At 52.6% G+C, this 18427-nt stretch overlaps 1 protein-coding gene across 2 annotated transcripts; it reads right to left on the bottom strand.

Annotated features, from left to right (window-relative positions):
• Nucleotides 1-3544: 3544 nt before the first annotated feature.
• Nucleotides 3545-16763, bottom strand: SLC35B1 (solute carrier family 35 member B1). 2 transcript variants are annotated; one of them, XM_073325597.1, is made up of 9 exons: nt 16540-16763; nt 10787-10890; nt 9981-10111; nt 9192-9222; nt 8820-8980; nt 7284-7410; nt 4736-4842; nt 4265-4418; nt 3671-3880 (listed from the first exon to the last, which is right to left on the bottom strand). In XM_073325597.1, exons 1-9 carry the CDS (start codon nt 16746-16748, stop codon nt 3828-3830), a joined length of 1077 nt encoding a protein of 358 aa, XP_073181698.1. In that variant the 5' UTR covers nt 16749-16763; the 3' UTR covers nt 3671-3827. The 2 variants fall into 2 exon arrangements, with proteins under 2 accessions (XP_073181699.1, XP_073181698.1); XM_073325598.1 differs by lacking the exon at nt 4265-4418 and having other exon boundaries at nt 3545-3880.
• Nucleotides 16764-18427: the final 1664 nt, after the last annotated feature.

The raw sequence follows: 18427 nt of genomic DNA, 5'->3' as shown, positions 1-18427 counted from the left end.
GGGATGCTGTGTTTCAGGCAGCTGTAAAATAAAACTTCACCTTTCTTAGCTGCATCAACCAGTTGCTCCTAGAGGGACCTTGCACACAAACATTGCAGCAATGTAACCTGCTGTTTATTCTGTGTATGTGCATGACTCTTCTCATCTCCCAGGAACTGCCAAGAACTGATAAGGTTCCTAAGAGGATTCTGCTAGAAGTACTTTTAAAAACAATGCCTGTGGCTGCTGTTGTGAATGAAACCACCTGTTTGTCTTGTACAATAAGACAACATGCAAGTGTACATACACACCCCCAGAATGGCTCTCATCTGGAAATGTAGTGAAGAATCAGTATTTGGTCTTAACACATTTCACTGTTGCATCTCAAGCGGGGGATGGGGTTGGTCAGAGACTCTACAAACAGAATAATAATGAAGGAAGATCTTGATTCTCAAATTTTATTTCTGCTGTGAGCCCACAGACTTTAGAAATAAAAGTATATTAACCAAAAGGGCTGTTTTATTCATATATAATATTGACATGCTTGAAATGAGTGCCTCCTAGTGGCGACTGCTGGTTCTCAAAATATTTTTTTTTTTTTACTTTCTCTAGTACATGTTTCAGAGTAACAGCCATGTTAGCTTCCACAGTATGCATCCGATGAAGTGAGCTGTAGCTCACGAAAGCTTATGCTCAGATAAATTGGTTAGTCTCTAAGGTGCCACAAGTACTCCTTTTCTTCTCCTTGTATAAGTAGGGGCATAGCGAGCAGATTGAGGGATATGATTGTCCCCCTCTATTTGACATTGGTGAGGCCTCATCTGGAGTAGTGTGTCCAGTTTTGGGCCCCACACTACAAGAAGGATGTGGATAAATTGGAGAGAGTCCAGCGAAGGGCAACAAAAATGATTAGGGGTCTGGAACACATGACTTTGAGGAGAGGCTGAGGGAACTGGGACTGTTTAGTCTGCAGAAGAGAAGAATGAGGGGGGATTTGATAGCTGCTTTCAACTACCTGAGAGGTGGTTCCAGAGAGGATGGTTCTAGACTATTCTCAGTGATAGAAGAGGACAGGACAAGGAGTAATGGTCTCAAGTTGCAGTGGGGGAGGTTTAGGTTGCATATTAGGAAAAACTTTTTCACTAGAAGGGTGGTGAAACACTGGAATGCATTACCTAGGGAGGTGGTAGAATCTCCTTCCTTAGAAGTTTTTAAGGTCAGGCTTGACAAAGCCCTGGCTGGGATAATTTAATTGGGGATTGGTCCTGCTTTTGAGCAGGGGGTTGGACTAGATGACCTCCTGAGGTCCCTTCCAACCCTGATATTCTATGATTCTCTAGTACATGAATCTCAGAACAGGCAGACAAGGGAGGAGGAAGAAGATAATGTGGCCTTTGCTAACTTGTCATCTTGATACCAGATGCTCTCACTGTGTTTTGCACTTGCTGTTTTGTTTCTAGTCTAAATCATGCATTTATCAGCACCTTTTTGCAAAATCACCCTTTTATTAAAAACTATTTCCATTTCCAACCTCATCCAGCTGTATAGCAGGACAATCAAATACATTGAAGGAGGCTGAGTTTAGGCACAGGTCTTCCTTCTGTGACTCTCCTTCAGTAAACTCTGACAAGTCAGCCAACAGGTAAATAGATTTCTTTACACCAGCGATCAAACTATCTGCAGCGTTCAGCAGTGGAGAATAATGCTTACAGCCTTGCAGAAGAGGTTTGTTTTTTGAAAGATGTTCCATTGTCCTGACAACAAATTGGTGTCTAGCTAAGGTATGGTAAAAACTGACTTGTTTTCCTTTAAATTACAGTGTATGCCAGGCATAAATTCACTGTTACTAAGATTGATTCTTGTATATTCTAAAAATGGGCTGGGTTTGTCTGATGGAACGTCAGCCCTGGCTAGACTGAGCTCAGTGGTTGAGCGAGCAATATGATACTAAACCCTGTTTATGTTAGTAGTACAAACCCCTACAGCTACAGTGTGCCTGAGCTATGTGGGAATAAGGCATTGTTTGCACAAGGAGTTCAGGCACCAATTTAAACAGTAATTTTAAAGGGGCAAGTGCAAGAAACTGTTTTATCAGAACATGAAGCCAACACAGAACAATTCTGCTGCTGGTCCAGTTTCCTCCAGCATAAATGTAAGGAGTTTTAGCTACAGGTTTCTTCAAGGTCCATAGGCCATATCCATCTCCCACCACTCATGGTAGTCTTCCTCTTTAAAAGGAGGAAGGATGGCCTTGTAATTAAGGCACTGGACTGAAAATCAGGAGAACTAAGACCAATTTCTAGCTCTGCTAGAGGCTCCCTAAATGAACTGAGTAAGTTTATGGCTCACTTCTTGAACTGTAGTGGAAATGGGGTGTTAAGAGGATAAAGCTGTACCAACATGGGAGATGTCAAAGTCTACACAGGGCCTAAGAACAGCTATATACGTAGGACCAGACGCCAGCATATCAAGTTCAGCAAGCTACGTTTCACGGTGAAAACAGGACTCACGCAGTTAAATGGCAGGAGAGTTGGATCAGGGATCCTCCACTACAGAGAACGTTTGCTATTCATCAGTCGATCTTTAAGGACATAGGAAGCTACTGAGGAGGAGTGGATGACTGAGGAAAAATCTTCCAGATGAATTTTAATATCTTTTCCTAAAAAGTTCAGTTTTGAAAGAAACCTGTCCTTTGGGAAGAGCCATGGGACATTAAAAAGATTAATGAAAGCCAAGCTGTGGCCAGAAAGGTTGCAGGGGGTGTGGGGAAGAACAGTCTTGCAGCAGTCACTCAGGAAGCTGATCAAGATCCCATCTGGAGGGGCAAGAGGCCAAGTCACAGAACAGATGGAAACAAAGCAACAGCTGGTGGAAACCCGCTTTCATGTGTAAAGTTTGCTCTTCGGAGAATTTTGCTCTCCAACTTTGAGGGCATCATTATGCTAATAGCTCCTCCCCCTACAACACTTGAGAGAGAGCCTGTGCACTCAGGAGCAGGCGTTCCACAGCTCTCAGTGATGCTGGTTAATTAACAAGCGCACTTTCGACATTTAGAAGCTGCTGTCACAAAACCTTGGCATGGTTTTAGCAGCAGAGGCTCTTGTTTCTTCAACAGCAGAGGGGGTGGGATGAAAGAGAATTAATTTGGCCCCAAGTGGTTAAGCAGATGGGATGAAAACTGCAGAGCCCAGGACTTTGTTACATATACCTAAATTTGCTCTATTTTAAATAGTGCTGATGGAGAGAAGATTACAGGCTGTACAAGTTGGGTACATTAATGAAAACTAGAACCTCTGTCATTGCTTCACCAACCATGTTCTGGAGACCCATTCTCCTAGGGGGAGGTGGGGATTTCTCTTTTCAATGTTGTCAGTCAATCCTGTGTTTTTGCTACACTGCACCAAACTCAGACCGAGGAAACAAAGACTGGCACTTTCCTTTGGAGTATGGTGGAGGAGGAATGCTAATTGTAATATTTCTAAACACTGAGAAGGCTGCAAGGTTGCAGAGAACAAGGCTTTCCAAGAACAATCAGATGACTGCTTTTAAATAAAGGTCAAAAAAGTGACTTGTCTCCTTTTCTTTAATAAAGGTATGAAGTGTTTCTCCCATTAAGACTTGAATTTCTCCCTGCTACTGGGATCCATTAATGCAATTTTGATTACAGAAAAAAAGAGTGCTAAACTCTTGATTAAAATTAACATATTTTAAAACACTTCAAAATTAAAAAAACAATACCCATTTCTTTCCCCAGGCACCCATCCTGAGTCCAGTTTCATAATAGATGCTGGGGTACAAGACAATAAGTTAAAGAGTTCATTCCAATTTTGCAGAGTTCAAAAGTCTTCCTAATGTGTTGTCGTCTTTGATCCCTTCCCAAATTTGGCATCAAGTCCAAGACCTGCAGATAAATGAGAAAAAAATTGTAAGGGAAAGCCCAAGGCCTTCCTTAAATAAGTACAATCAGACCTCTCTATAGCTCCAGATCTAACTGATGCCGAATTACTTGAGAGACAGTGGGTACCTGTGACATTTTTTTTTTTAAAGAGTCCAAAAAAGGTCTCCCAAATCAGTTGGATCTGTGACCATAGCAACGGCCTCAAAGATATCCCCATTCCTCCCACTTCCCCGCCCCAAAACACAGATCGTGCTTTTGTCAGCAAGCTTGTCCAAGAAAATCCATTGTCCAAAATCCTGTCAACCCATCCCCCCAGTCTATACTCCATCACTCTAATGGATAAGGAAAAGACTTTAAAAAAAAAAAAGCCAGGCTTCCAGGACTTACCCATGAATACCAGGATAGTCCCCACCCACTGCATCATGCTGATTGGGTTGGCAAATAGAATGACGGATGCTAAAATGGTGAAGAATTTGCGGGTTGTGGTGATGATTGAACAAGTTAAGGGTCCAAAGTATACCACAGTCATGAAGATGAAACTCTGAGAGAGAGAGAGAGATTCAGTCTGTCTGAGAAGGCAAGATCTCCAACATGAAGATCCATCTTAAACATTTTAAGGGAATCTTTTGGCAAAGAACAAATCCCAACCACAACCCGAAGACGACTTACAAGAATTTGTACACAACCTAGACATTCTTGATCTGAAAATGCTGGTTGAACAGTGAGCTAGGAACAATCAGATATGGCAGGAAGACTAGACAACTTCATATTTCTGTCCCACAAGTAAACAATATCTGGGACATTCTATGTTCTTTGGTCATCAAGTGCCCGGGGTAAGGGAACCAGAAAGTTACTTACCTGACCCAGTGCACTTGTCAGACCAAACAGCAGGATGTTGTAGAGGATGCTGGGGTAGCGTTCAGCAAAACTCAGGAATTCCCAGAGCTCTCCAGTGAACAAGATACCTGCAGAAAGTTTTAAGAGAGCAGGATGAATTCAAGCCAGAGACATCCTGGGCAGACAGGGCCGGAGCATTCATACTCCTAGCTCACATTCACTGATCAGACAACAGATACAGACAGCGAAGACTTATCTCCACCCAGAGAATACCAGTGGCAAAGAAAAGGAGTACTTGTGGCACCTTAGAGACTAACCAATTTATTTGAGCATAAGCTTTTGTGAGCTACAGCTCACTTCATCAGATGCATGCCGTGGAAACTGCAGCAGACTTTATATATACACAGAGAATATGAAACAATACATCCTCCCACCCCACTGTCCTGCTGGTAATAGCTTATCTAAAGTGATCATCAGGTGGGCCATTTCCAGCACAAATCCAGGTTCTCTCACCCTCCACCCCCCCACACAAATTCACTCTCCTGCTGGTGATAGCCCATCCAAAGTGACAACTCTTTACACAATGTGCATGACAATCAAGTTGGGCTATTTCCTGCACAAATCCAGGTTCTCTCACATCCCCCCCCACCCCCATACACACACAAGCTCACTCTCCTGCTGGTAATAGCTCATCCAAACTGACCACTCTCCAAGTTTAAATCCAAGTTAAACCAGAATATCTGGGGGGGGGGGGGGGTAGGAAAAAACAAGAGGACACAGGCTACCTTGCATAATGACTTAGCCACTCCCAGTCGCTATTTAAGCCTAAATTAATATCCAATTTGCAAATGAATTCCAATTCAGCAGTTTCTCGCTGGAGTCTGGATTTGACTTTTTTTGTTTTAAGATAGCGACCTTCATGTCTGTGATTGCGTGACCAGAGAGATTGAAGTGTTCTCCGACTGGTTTATGAATGTTATAATTCTTGACATCTGATTGTGTCCATTTATTCTTTTACGTAGAGACTGTCCAGTTTGACCAATGTACATGGCAGAGGGGCACATGATGGCATATATCACATTGGTAGATGTGCAGGTGAACGAGCCTCTGATAGTGTGGCTGATGTTATTAGGCCCTGTGATGGTGTCCCCTGAATAGATATGTGGACACAGTTGGCAACGGGCTTTGTTGCAAGACTCCCAAGACTGGGAGTGGCTAAGTCATTATGCAAGGTAGCCTGTGTCCTCTTGTTTTTTCCTACCCCCCCCCCCCCCCAGATGTTCTGGTTTAACTTGGATTTAAACTTGGAGAGTGGTCAGTTTGGATGAGCTATTACCAGCAGGAGAGTGAGTTTGTGTGTGTATGGGGGTGGGGGGATGTGAGAAAACCTGGATTTGTGCAGGAAATAGCCCAACTTGATTGTCATGCACATTGTGTAAAGAGTTGTCACTTTGGATGGGCTATCACCAGCAGGAGAGTGAATTTGTGTGGGGGGGTGGAGGGTGAGAAAACCTGGATTTGTGCTGGAAATGGCCCACCTGATGATCACTTTAGATAAGCTATTACCAGCAGGACAGTGGGGTGGGAGGAGGTATTGTTTCATATTCTCTGTGTATATATAAAGTCTGCTGCAGTTTCCACGGTATGCATCCGATGAAGTGAGCTGTAGCTCACGAAAGCTTATGCTCAAATAAATTGGTTAGTCTCTAAGGTGCCACAAGTCCTCCTTTTTGCGAATACAGACTAACACGGCTGCTACTCTGAAAAGTGGCAAAGAACTTTCAGTCATTGCACCATACCAGATAACTTGTTTTGGAAGAGAAAACAGCAAGTTGGCTACCCCCTCAGGATTTAAACAAGTAACATCCAGGAGTTAAGTTCACTTTGCTGCCTCAGTTTTGCAGCTCTATGCACAATTGCTGTCTTCCTGTACCCACTTAGCCTAAACTCATTGCATTTGCAGCCAGCATAAGGGGTGCCTGGAGATCAGTGAGAGGAATCAGATGCTACAGCAGGATGTAAGAATGTCATCTTAGCAAGGAACATGTCCTTCACATTCCAGATGTCATCTACACTTTTAAACTTGGCCTCAGCTATTAATGGAACAGATGAAACAAACATCACAGTCAGTGTTACTCTCATGACAAGACGACTGTACCTTGCACTATGCATCCCGATTCTCAAGACAGCCACCAACAATCTCACTCACACACACACACACACACACCTTAAATAGAAATAGATGTGATCCCAGTCTTTGCCAAAACAAGAGAGCCACCAAATTGTATCCTAGGAAGCTACAATCTATGCTACTGAGCCAGCCTGAAAGCAGGAACATTTCAGAAGTGAATGCAGTTTTGGTAATAGCGCTTTAGGAGAAGCAGTGTCCCCTGGTGGCAATTTAAGCAACTACAATAAAATCTCCACAGATTAGGTTTAAAACAAACAAAAAGCAGCTCTGCAAGACATACTAGGCCCTTTTTAGAACAAGAGATGAGGGTCCTGCCTAGAGGATCTTACAAATCAGTCTTCAGGCCAGGTCGCTAGGGCTTCCTCAGATGTTCCTTACCAGCCCCCAGGAACAAGGTGGACCATAGATTAACATTTAGCATCATGTGATTGGAACCAGTTTGGTAATGAGCTCTCATATGGTCCTGAGACACGCCTGTCAGTCCATCCAATGTCAGTGACAGCAGCTAAGAGGAGGGGGGGAAAAAAAAAGATTGAAAACCAGAAGAGAACTCTCTGCCACCTACTCCCTTCCTGGCACATGCATTTAATTACTCCTCAGGGCATTCTGTGCCTAAAAATTATGTGCATGGTATTTTAAAATTTTGCAAAATTCTGCATATTTTATTTGTCAAATAAATGAGGAGGCTCCAGCATGGCACTGGGGAGCACGGGCCACTGGCTACACTGAGGTGGGAGATCACTTTGCAGTTCCCCCCCCAGGACATGGACTCAGCATTGAGGCTGCATCCAACCCTGACACAGCACAAGGACCAGCCCTGCCCCTCCGTGCCAGGTGCAGGCAGGCTCAGCAAAGCAGGATCCAAGTGGAGGGGGAGGGGGAAGGCTTAGTATGGGGGGATCCAGGTGTGGGTTGAGGGTTCTGTTTGGGGCGATCTGGGTGCAGTTGGCTCTGTGGGGAATCTGGGTGTGTGTGTGTGTGGTGGGGAGAAATCAGGATGCACAGGGGGGTTCTGGGTGCAACGGTAATGGGACTCTGCAGGGGGGTCCAGGTGAAGGTGGTTGGGGCTCAGCGGGGGGTCTGGGTGGGAGAGAGCTCGGCAGGGGGGTCTGGAAGTGGGGAGCTCAGTCGGGGGGGGGGTCCAGGTGCAACTGGTTGGGGCTCATTAGGGTGGGGAGCTGGCTGGCTCATTGGGGTGGTCCAGGTGCAGGGGGAGTGGGGGAGGTGTTGAGGCTCAGCAGGAGAGTCTAGACACACAAGAGCTTCCTGCAGCTGGGGGAGAAATCTGGGAGTGGATCTGACCTAGCCCCAGATGCCATGCAGGGGAAGAGGAAGTCCCATCCTCCCCAGCCCAGCCTTGACTAGCAGCTGAGCCTGGTGCAGGGTAGGAGCCACCAGCCAGATCTTTTCCCACTCCCGCCCCCTGCCTCACAGTGATTTACCTCTCTGCTGGATGCCCTGGGCACCCAAAACATACTGATGGGGAGGGTTGTATGACTGCTCTTGTGGCTTCCCTTTACTTCCCTGCCAGAAAGTCATTTTTCTGTGGGGAAGCAAAGAAATCTACGACGGACATAAATTCTGCATATGTACAGTGGTGCAGAATCCCCCCAGGAGTAGCATTTAAATTCTATAGGTTTCTTGCTTCCACCTGCTTATTTAAAAACAGTTCAGAGGGCATTCTGAGGAGGCGCCAGTGTTTCACCCCACATCACAATATGATAGTGTGCAAGGATGTCCCTCTTTGCACCAGAGGGTACCCAAGCATTCCAACGCTGGCTTTGCCAATCCCTCATGGTGGGTAGATCCAGGCAGAAGCCTGTACCTTGTTTGTTTGTAATTGTTTTCTCCTCTTGTACCTTTCACCAAGACAAAACCTTGGAACTACTTATGCTTCAACAGCTCAGTACTTACCAGGAGGAGTTCTCCATAGCCAAAGATGTGGCCGTCCTCACCGTCACCTCCCCTTTTAGGTTTGTACATGAACAGAGCCACGCCTGTTACTATCAGCAGGACACACAGGTATTTGGCTAGTGGGTATTTCTTCCTCAGCACCGTCACCCCTAAGAGCATGACTGAAAAGAAAAGAGGATATGGTAAAGTGCTCCCAAAAACCCTCTGCTAGGAATCTAATGACTCTGTGTCCAGTTCTGGATCTAACGGGGATGTGCACAGATAGTTTGTTATCCGCGCTACTTGGCGTGGAGCTATTGTGTGAGCAGCTGGACTGTTTCTGGGAATGCAATCCACAGACTGCTCATGGCATGAGAAAAACACACCGCTCACCTGGAATGGGCTTACAGGACTTCCCAAGGACCTGTAAGAGAAAGAGTATCTTAATAGCTGCATGCTACAGCCTCCCCCACACCAGGCAAGACGGCTACAGAAACACAGGAACTGCCATGTTGGATCAGACCCAGGGTCCATCTAGTTCAGTATCCGGTTTCTGATGGTGGTCAGCATCAGAAACCTCGCAGTAGGCAGATGGGGGATCAGCTACCCCCTCCCCAGTGCAGGTTTCTGACACTGGCTTAAACCCTGAAACATGAGGATTTTCCCTTCTCCCAGATTGTTTTTTAAGCATTTCCTGTTATCCATGTGGATGGCTAGTCCCTCTTGGAATCACTGGTTTCAGAGTAGCAGCCGTGTTAGTCTGTATTCGCAAAAAGAAAAGGAGGACTTGTGGCACCTTAGAGACTAACCAATTTATTTGAGCATGAGCTTTCGTGAGCTACAGCTCACTTCATTGGAATCACTAACTCCACCACCACTTGGCCTTGTAGGGATAGAGTAAAAAGAAAAGCAATAGAACACCGTCCTCCTCATTGCCACTCTTGCAGGGCAACAAGAGTTAAAGCTGCAGCATCCTCCACGGTCAATGTTTTTTAGTGACTTACTCTTTAATTAGAACGATTTCCTATCACAGTGCATTGATGGATCATGTAAGCATCCTCCATACCAAGAGTGCAGAATTAGAATTTGGAATAGTCCTCAACAGGGAAAGGGCAAATCTGTAAAAGGGAATTTTTACAACGCAACCTTTTCCCTAACGCTCGTCCTCCTGCCTTTCTTCACCTGGGTTGGATAGTTGACGAACTGCAGAGCTGAGTTGCTGGAAACCATAGCACCCAGATAGGAGAGTGAGCAAGCTGCATACAACCAGTTCTGGGTCCGATCAACCCTGACGGCGTCAAAAAACTGGATCACTGTGGAGAAGACAAAATGTACTAGAAACACACACAAGCTGATGTGACTGGACATTGGCATCATAAGGTTATTTTATAATGCCATCGAGATACAAAAGCCACAAAGTATCTACAGCAGAGGGGAGACGGAGATCTGGAGCGTTTAAGACCACTCCATCTTTTCCGCTCATATGCTCTCTGAGGCAAAGGAGGTATATTGAATTCCTGAAACCCACTGGGGCAGAAGGAAGATGGAAAAAACCAAGGGAATATGTATAGAATCTCTTACAGGAGACAAAAGCTTGGACATCCTAGTGGTCTACTCTGACCCTTCCCAACAATAAAACCACACTGAATGAAAAAAAATTTAGAATCTGGTTTTATGCAGTGTCTTTCATTTATAAAATTCTTTATTAAATCAAGTTAGCCAGTACTAGTGCAATGTTTCTGCAAACAAATGGAAAAGCCACTGTGTGCTCAGCAAAAGCTCACAGTCCCTTGGAAGTTGTGACTTCGGCAACCGTTGATATTGGGAGTGTGACCTGGACTACAGGTAACCACTAGGTGGGCCCCCTGACTCTGGAAGAGAGTCCCTTCCCAGCCCAGAGGAGAAGGAAGTGGGACGGGAGTCAGGGTCAAAGAAGTCCCAGTGCGGAAAAGCAAGGGGTGACATACCGGTTGTTCTGGAACACTTACCTAACCTCGCAAAGACAGCATTGATCACGCATTGAATGAAGACCAAGGACAAAGCGTATCTGAACTTTTCCTGCTTGGCACCTTCTCCATATTTACCTCTAGTTCTGTGGGAACAAACAAACGAAGCAGGAGATTGAGGAGGGTGAGAGATACAGCGAGTGAGACTACAGCATAAGGCATGGCACACATTTACTCAGGCTTTCTTCCCAGGTGACTTAGCCCAACAGCTACCAACCTTTTTACACAAAGGTGTAGCAAACGGTGCCCTCAGTTTTACCTGCCAGTCCCCCCACCTTCCACTCAGCTGTGCTTGCTCTCAGCCTGCAGTGGACTGAGGCTTCTCCAAACCCTAGTCACACAGCTGGGAAAGAAACTCCAGCCCAACATCAGATCCTAAGATGTCCTCTCTTCTGGGCATCCTACCAGAAAGCAAGAAATGTCCAGGTTCTGCCATTGTGGAGAAAGCGGGGGAGGTCCCCAGACTAGGAGAGGAGACTTCCCAATGGAAGGGTGCAACTTACATGTCCTCATGTAAGACCCAAATACCTTGGAATAGGAATCACTTACATGCTCTGCTGTAAACAGTCCAGGCTGGGAGGGGCTCTTACATGCTCTGTTGCAAGATGCAGGTCGAGGGGCTCCCCGGTGCCTGGGCAGAAGAGGCACTAGGCAGGGGTCACTCACATGCCCTCCTGCAGGATGCCGGGGAGGGGGGGTCACTCACATGCTCTCCTGCAGGATGCCGGCGGGGGGAGCCCTCACATACTCTCCTGAGGCTGGTTTTGTTCAATATCTTCATAAATGATCTGGAGGATGGTGTGGATTGCACTCTCAGCAGATTTGCGGATGATACTAAACTGGGAGGAGTGGTAGATACGCTGGAGGGCAGGGATAGGATACAGAGGGACCTAGACAAATTGGAGGATTGGGCCAAAAGAAAACTGATGAGGTTCAATAAGGATAAGTGCAGGGTCCTGCACTTAGGACGGAAGAACCCAATGCACCGCTACAGACTAGGGACCGAATGGCTCGGCACCAGTTCTGCGGAAAAGGACCTAGGGGTTACAGTGGATGAGAAGCTGGATATGAGTCAACAATGAGAAGGCCAATGGCATTTTAGGATGTATAAGTAGGGTCATTGCCAGCAGATCGAGGGACGTGATCGTTCCCCTCTATATGACATTGGTGAGGCCTCATCTGGAGTACTGTGTCCAGTTTTGGGCCCCACACTACAAGAAGGATGTGGATAAATTGGAAAGAGTCCAGCGAAGGGCAACAAAAATGATTAGGGGTCTGGAACACATGATTTATGAGGAGAGGCTGAGGGAACTGGGATTGTTTAGCCTGCAGAAGAGAAGAATGAGGGGGGATTTGATAGCTGCTTTCAACTACCTGAAAGGTGGTTCCAGAGAGGATGGTTCTAGACTATTCTCAGTGGTAGAAGAGGACAGGACAAGGAGTAATGGTCTCAAGTTGCAGTGGGGGAGGTTTAGGTTGGATAATAGGAAAAAATTTTTCACTAGGAGGGTGATGAAACACTGGAATGCGTTACCGAGGGAGGTGGTGGAATCTCCTTCCTTAGAAGTTTTTAAGGTCAGGCTTGACAAAGCCCTGGCTGGGATGATTTAATTGGGGATGGGTCCTGCTTTGAGCAGGGGGTTGGACTAGATGGCCTCCTGAGGTCCCTTCCAACACTGATATTCTATGATTCTCCTGCAGGGAGCCGGGGGGGGGGGGGGAGGGGGTCACTCACATGCTCTCCTGCAGGATGCCAGGGGGGTCACTCACATGCTCTCCTGCAGGATGCCAGGGGGGGGAACCGGGGGGGTCGGGAGGGGGTCACTCATGCTCTCCTGCAGGATGCCGGGGGGGGGGGGGGTGAGCCGGGGGGGCCCGGGGGGTCACATGCTCTCCTGCATGATGCCGGGGGGGGAGCCGGGGGAGGGGTCACTCACATGCTCTCCTACAGGATGCCGGGGCGGTCCGGGGGGGGTCACTCACATGCTTTCCTGCAGGATTCCAGGGGGGGAGCCGGGGGGGTCACTCACATGCTCTCCTGCAGGATGCCGGGGGGGGGTGAGCCAGGAGGGTCTGGGGGGGGTCACTCACATGCTCTCCTGCAGGATGCCGGGGGGGGGGGGGGGGAGCCTGGGAGGGGTCACTCACATGCTCTCCTGCAGGATGCCGGAGGGGTCACTCATATGCTCTCCTGCAGGATGCCGGGGGGGTAGCCGCGGGGGTCTGGGGGGGGTCACTCACAAGCTCTCCTGCAGGATGCTGGGGGGGAACCGGGGGGGTCAGGAGGGGGTCACTCACATGCTCTCCTGCAGCATGCTGGGGGGGGGGGGGGAGCCGGGGGAGCCACTCATGCTCTCCTGCAGGATGCCGGGGGGTCACTCTCATGCTCTCCTGCAGGATGCCAGGGAGGCCCGGGGGGGTCACACTCATGTTCTCCTGCAGGATGCCGGGGGGGGGGTGAGCCAGGAGGGTCTGGGGGGGTCACTCACATGCTCTCCTACAGGAGGCCGGGGGGGAGCCGGGGGGGTCACTCACATGCTCTCCTGCAGGAGGCCGGGGGGGTCACTCACATGCTCTCCTGCAGGAGGCCGGGGGGGGGGAGCCGGGGGGGCCCGGGGGGGTCACTCACATGCTCTCCTGCAGGAGGCCGGGGGGGGTGACCCGGGGGGGGGAGCCGGGGGGGTCACTCACATGCTCTCCTGCAGGAGGCCGGGGGGGAGCCGGGGGGGTCACTCACATGCTCTCCTGCAGGAGGCCGGGGGGGTCACTCACATGCTCTCCTGCAGGAGGCCGGGGGGGGAGCCGGGGGGGTCACTCACATGCTCTCCTGCAGGAGGCCGGGGGGGGGGAGCCGGGGGGTGTCACTCACATGCTCTCCTGCAGGGAGCTGGGGGGGGTGTGAACTGGGGGGGGGGGGGGGGGTCACTCACATGCTCTCCTGCAGGATGCTGGGGGGGAGCCGGGGGGGTCACTCACATGCTCTCCTGCAGGGAGCCGGGGAGGGGGGGCCCGGGGGGGTCACTCACATGCTCTCCTGGGGCCGGTTTTGTTCAATATCTTCATAAATGATCTGGAGGATGGTGTGGATTGCACTCTCAGCAAATTTGCGGATGATACTAAACTGGGAGGAGTGGTAGATACGCTGGAGGGCAGGGATAGGATACAGAAGGACCTAGACAAATTGGAGGATTGGGCCAAAAGAAATCTGATGAGGTTCAATAAGGATAAGTGCAGGGTCCTGCACTTCGGACGGAAGAACCCAATGCACCGCTACAGACTAGGGACCGAATGGCTAGGCAGCAGTTCTGCGGAAAAGGACCTAGGGGTGACAGTGGACGAGAAGCTGGATATGAGTCAGCAGTGTGCCCTTGTTGCCAAGAAGGCCAATGGCATTTTGGGATGTATAAGTAGGGGCATAGCGAGCAGATCGAAGGACGTGATCGTCCCCCTCTATTCGACATTGGTGAGGCCTCATCTGGAGTACTGTGTCCAGTTTTGGGCCCCACACTACAAGAAGGATGTGGATAAATTGGAAAGAGTCCAGCGAAGGGCAACAAAAATGATTAGGGGTCTGGAACACATGGCTTATGAGGAGAGGCTGAGGGAACTGGGGATGTTTAGTCTGCAGAAGAGAAGAATGAGGGGGGATTTGATAGCTGCTTTCAACTACCTGAGAGGTGGTTCCAGAGAGGATGGTTCTAGACTATTCTCAGTGGTAGCGGATGACAGGAAAAGGAGTAATGGTCTCAAGTTGCAGTGGGGGAGGTTTAGGTTGGATATTAGGAAAAATTTTTTCACTAGGAGGGTGGTGAAACACTGGAATGCGTTACCTAGGGAGGTGGTAGAATCTCCTTCCTTAGAGGTTTTTAAGGTCAGGCTTGACAAAGCCCTGGCTGGGATGATTTAATTGGGGATTGGTCCTGCTTCGAGCAGGGGGTTGGACTAGATGACCTTCTGGGGTCCCTTCCAACCCTGATATTCTATGATTCTCCTGCAGGGAGCCGGGGGAGGTGGGGGTCACTCACATGCTCTCCTGCAGGAGGCCGGGGGGGGTGAGCCGGGGGGGCCCGGGGGGGCCACTCCCATGCTCTCCTGCAGGATGCCTGGGGGGGAGCGGGGGGGGCCTGGGGGGGTCACTCACATGCTCTCCTGCAGGAGGCCGGGGGGGGGAGCCGGGGGGGTCACTCACATGCTCTCCTGCAGGAGGCCGGGGGGGGGAGCCGGGGGGGGTCACTCACATGCTCTCCTGCAGGAGGCCGGGGGGGCGGCCCGGGGGGGTCACTCACATGCTCTCCTGCAGGAGGCCGGGGGGGTCACTCACATGCTCTCCTGCAGGAGGCCGGGGGGGTCACTCACATGCTCTCCTGCAGGAGGCCGGGGGGGTCACTCACATGCTCTCCTGCAGGAGGCCGGGGGGGTCACTCACATGCTCTCCTGCAGGAGGCCGGGGGGGTCACTCACATGCTCTCCTGCAGGAGGCCGGGGGGGTCACTCACATGCTCTCCTGCAGGAGGCCGGGGGGGTCACTCACATGCTCTCCTGCAGGAGGCCGGGGGGGTCACTCACATGCTCTCCTGCAGGAGGCCGGGGGGGTCACTCACATGCTCTCCTGCAGGAGGCCGGGGGGGTCACTCACATGCTCTCCTGCAGGAGGCCGGGGGGGTCACTCACATGCTCTCCTGCAGGAGGCCGGGGGGGTCACTCACATGCTCTCCTGCAGGAGGCCGGGGGGGTCACTCACATGCTCTCCTGCAGGAGGCCGGGGGGGTCACTCACATGCTCTCCTGCAGGAGGCCGGGGGGGTCACTCACATGCTCTCCTGCAGGAGGCCGGGGGGGTCACTCACATGCTCTCCTGCAGGAGGCCGGGGGGGTCACTCACATGCTCTCCTGCAGGAGGCCGGGGGGGTCACTCACATGCTCTCCTGCAGGAGGCCGGGGGGGTCACTCACATGCTCTCCTGCAGGAGGCCGGGGGGGTCACTCACATGCTCTCCTGCAGGAGGCCGGGGGGGTCACTCACATGCTCTCCTGCAGGAGGCCGGGGGGGTCACTCACATGCTCTCCTGCAGGAGGCCGGGGGGGTCACTCACATGCTCTCCTGCAGGAGGCCGGGGGGGTCACTCACATGCTCTCCTGCAGGAGGCCGGGGGGGTCACTCACATGCTCTCCTGCAGGAGGCCGGGGGGGTCACTCACATGCTCTCCTGCAGGAGGCCGGGGGGGTCACTCACATGCTCTCCTGCAGGAGGCCGGGGGGGTCACTCACATGCTCTCCTGCAGGAGGCCGGGGGGGTCACTCACATGCTCTCCTGCAGGAGGCCGGGGGGGTCACTCACATGCTCTCCTGCAGGAGGCCGGGGGGGTCACTCACATGCTCTCCTGCAGGAGGCCGGGGGGGTCACTCACATGCTCTCCTGCAGGAGGCCGGGGGGGTCACTCACATGCTCTCCTGCAGGAGGCCGGGGGGGGGAGCCGGGGGGGGTCACTCACATGCTCTCCTGCAGGAGGCCAGGGGGGGGGGGGTGAGCCGGGGGGGCCCGGGGGGGTCACTCACATGCTCTCCTGCAGGAGGCCAGGGGGGGGGTGAGCCAGGGGGGCCCGGGGGGGGTCACTCACATGCTCTCCTGCAGGAGGCCGGGGGGGGGGAGCCGGGGGGGGCCCGGGGGGGTCACTCACATGCTCTCCTGCAGGAGGCCGGGGGGGGGACCTGGGGGGGGCCCGGGGGGGTCACTCACATGCTCTCCTGCAGGAGGCCGTAGTAGAAGTAGCAGACGAAGACGCCCAGGAAGCAGACCGGCAGGCGGAGCCGCTCGGGCAGCAGGGGGCCGGGGCCGCTCCCGCTCGCTCCCATGGCGGCGGCGCGGGGCCCGCTCAGGGCAGGCGGCACCTCCAGCCGCACATCGCGGAGCGGAGCCGGGCGGGGCGGCGGCGCAGGGGGCCTCATTAAAGCTGCTCGGGACAGCCAGTCTGCTGGGACCCGCCCGCGGCCGGCTGGGGCTGCCCGTGGCGTTGCCGGCCAGGAGAGGCAGGGAGAGCGGGAGGGGAAGGGGCGGTGGTCCCGGCTGCCGGGCCGAGAGGGCGCTGCTGGCCCACACGGGGCTAATCCGCCCGTCGCTGCCTGCTGTTCCCCGCAGCCGAGCCCCCGTACAGCAGCTTTTTGATCAGGCAGCGCCTAGGTTCCCTAAAGCCCGGGGGCCCTTCCATAGCTCGGGGGCGCTGTGGTGACGTATTCCTATGTGGAGCTCACGGATTGGCCCCCCCGGCTCGAAGGCGGAACCAGGAGATCGGTTCCTGGCTCGGTTTTAGCGTCAGTCGGACGCAAAGGCTGCCGGAGCCTCTCTGACCCCGCCCGGGCGCATGCGCCGCAGCAGCTACTACAAGTGATGCTACCGGGGAAGCCTCAGCCCTGGGAGCCTGTGAGGGGGAGGAAGAGGCAGGCGGGGGGGGCGGTAGAAAGCGGGGAGGGGAGGAGGAAGAGGCAGGCGGGGGGGGCGGTAGAAAGCGGGGAGGGGAGGAGGAAGAGGCAGGCGGGGGGGGCGGTAGAAAGCGGGGAGGGGAGGAGGAAGAGGCAGGCGGGGGGGGCGGTAGAAAGCGGGGGGGCGGAGGAGGAAGAGGCAGGCGGGGGGGGCCGGTAGAAAGCGGGGGGGGGAAGAGGCAGGCGGGGGGGCGGTAGATCTTGTAGAGGGCCCCTGTGGCCTGGGCCACAATCCATTTAGTGCGGAAGCGGGGGCGGGGGGGGGGCGGAGGAAGAGACAGGCGGTGGGGGGGGCGGAGGAAGAGGCAGACGGGGGGGGCGGTAGAAAGCGGGGGGCAGAGGAGGAAGAGGCAGGCGGCGGGGGGGCCAGTAGAAAGCGGGGGGGGGAGAGAGGCAGGCGGGGGGGGGCGGTAGATCTTGTAGAGGGCCCCTGTGGCCTGGGCCACAATCCATTTAGTGCGGAAGCGGGGGCCGGGGGGAGAGGAGGAAGAGGCAGGTGGGGGGGAGGAGGAAGAGGCAGACGGGGGGGCGGTAGAAAGCGGGGGGGCGGAGGAGGAAGAGGCAGGCGGCGGGGGGGCCAGTAGAAAGCGGGGGGGGAGAGAGGCAGGCGGGGGGGGGGGGCGGTAGATCTTGTAGAAGGCCCCTGTGGCCTGGGCCACAATCCATTTAGTGCATGGGCCAGTCACCTCAATGTACATGTCCTGGGTGTGTTTTTTTTTTAGTGGTAGAACCACGTGCCGACCCCACCCCACCCCACCCCCTGCCAACGTGAGATGCCCTGGCCAGCATGTGCAGGGATGACCTCGCATCCTTTTCCAATAGAACCAGCCCCCACATCCACCGTACCGCCCTTTGGGCCACAACTTCAGCCTCCCCTGTGAAGGAGTGAAGCACTAGCCCCCGGGCTACAGCTGGGGGGGGCAGGGTACAGTAGTACAGGATCCTGCAGCCTGTGACTTCAGCAACTTGGGCTCTGCCCCCTGCAGTAGTTTCCCCACAGAAGAGCAAGTCACCTTCAAGCCCCGCCCGTGGACTAAGCCCACCTCATCTAAAGCAGCAGGCTGAGGCCCGTGGTCGGCAGCTCCATGGAAGTTTTCCAGCCAGCACAGTAAGCTTGTTGATGTAGAAAACAAGAGCTTTCCCAGCAC

This window comes from Lepidochelys kempii, chromosome 27 (assembly GCF_965140265.1).
Source record: "Lepidochelys kempii isolate rLepKem1 chromosome 27, rLepKem1.hap2, whole genome shotgun sequence".
Taxonomy (NCBI): domain Eukaryota; kingdom Metazoa; phylum Chordata; order Testudines; family Cheloniidae; genus Lepidochelys; species Lepidochelys kempii.
This window is presented reverse-complemented; position numbering and strand designations above follow the sequence as displayed.

What these genes read in the sequence shown, in the direction of transcription:
- SLC35B1 (XM_073325597.1), bottom strand. Translation starts at nt 16,748, where the DNA reads ATGAGGCCCCCTGCGCCGCCGCCCCGCCCGGCTCCGCTCCGCGATGTG. An exon ending in TCGTCAACTATCCAACCCAG is followed by an intron (nt 9,223 to 9,980) that starts GTGAAGAAAGGC and finishes TTTCTCTTACAG; the next exon opens with GTCCTTGGGAAGTCCTGTAA. An exon ending in GTCCTGTAAGCCCATTCCAG is followed by an intron (nt 8,981 to 9,191) that starts GTGAGCGGTGTG and finishes TTTTCTTTTCAG; the next exon opens with TCATGCTCTTAGGGGTGACG.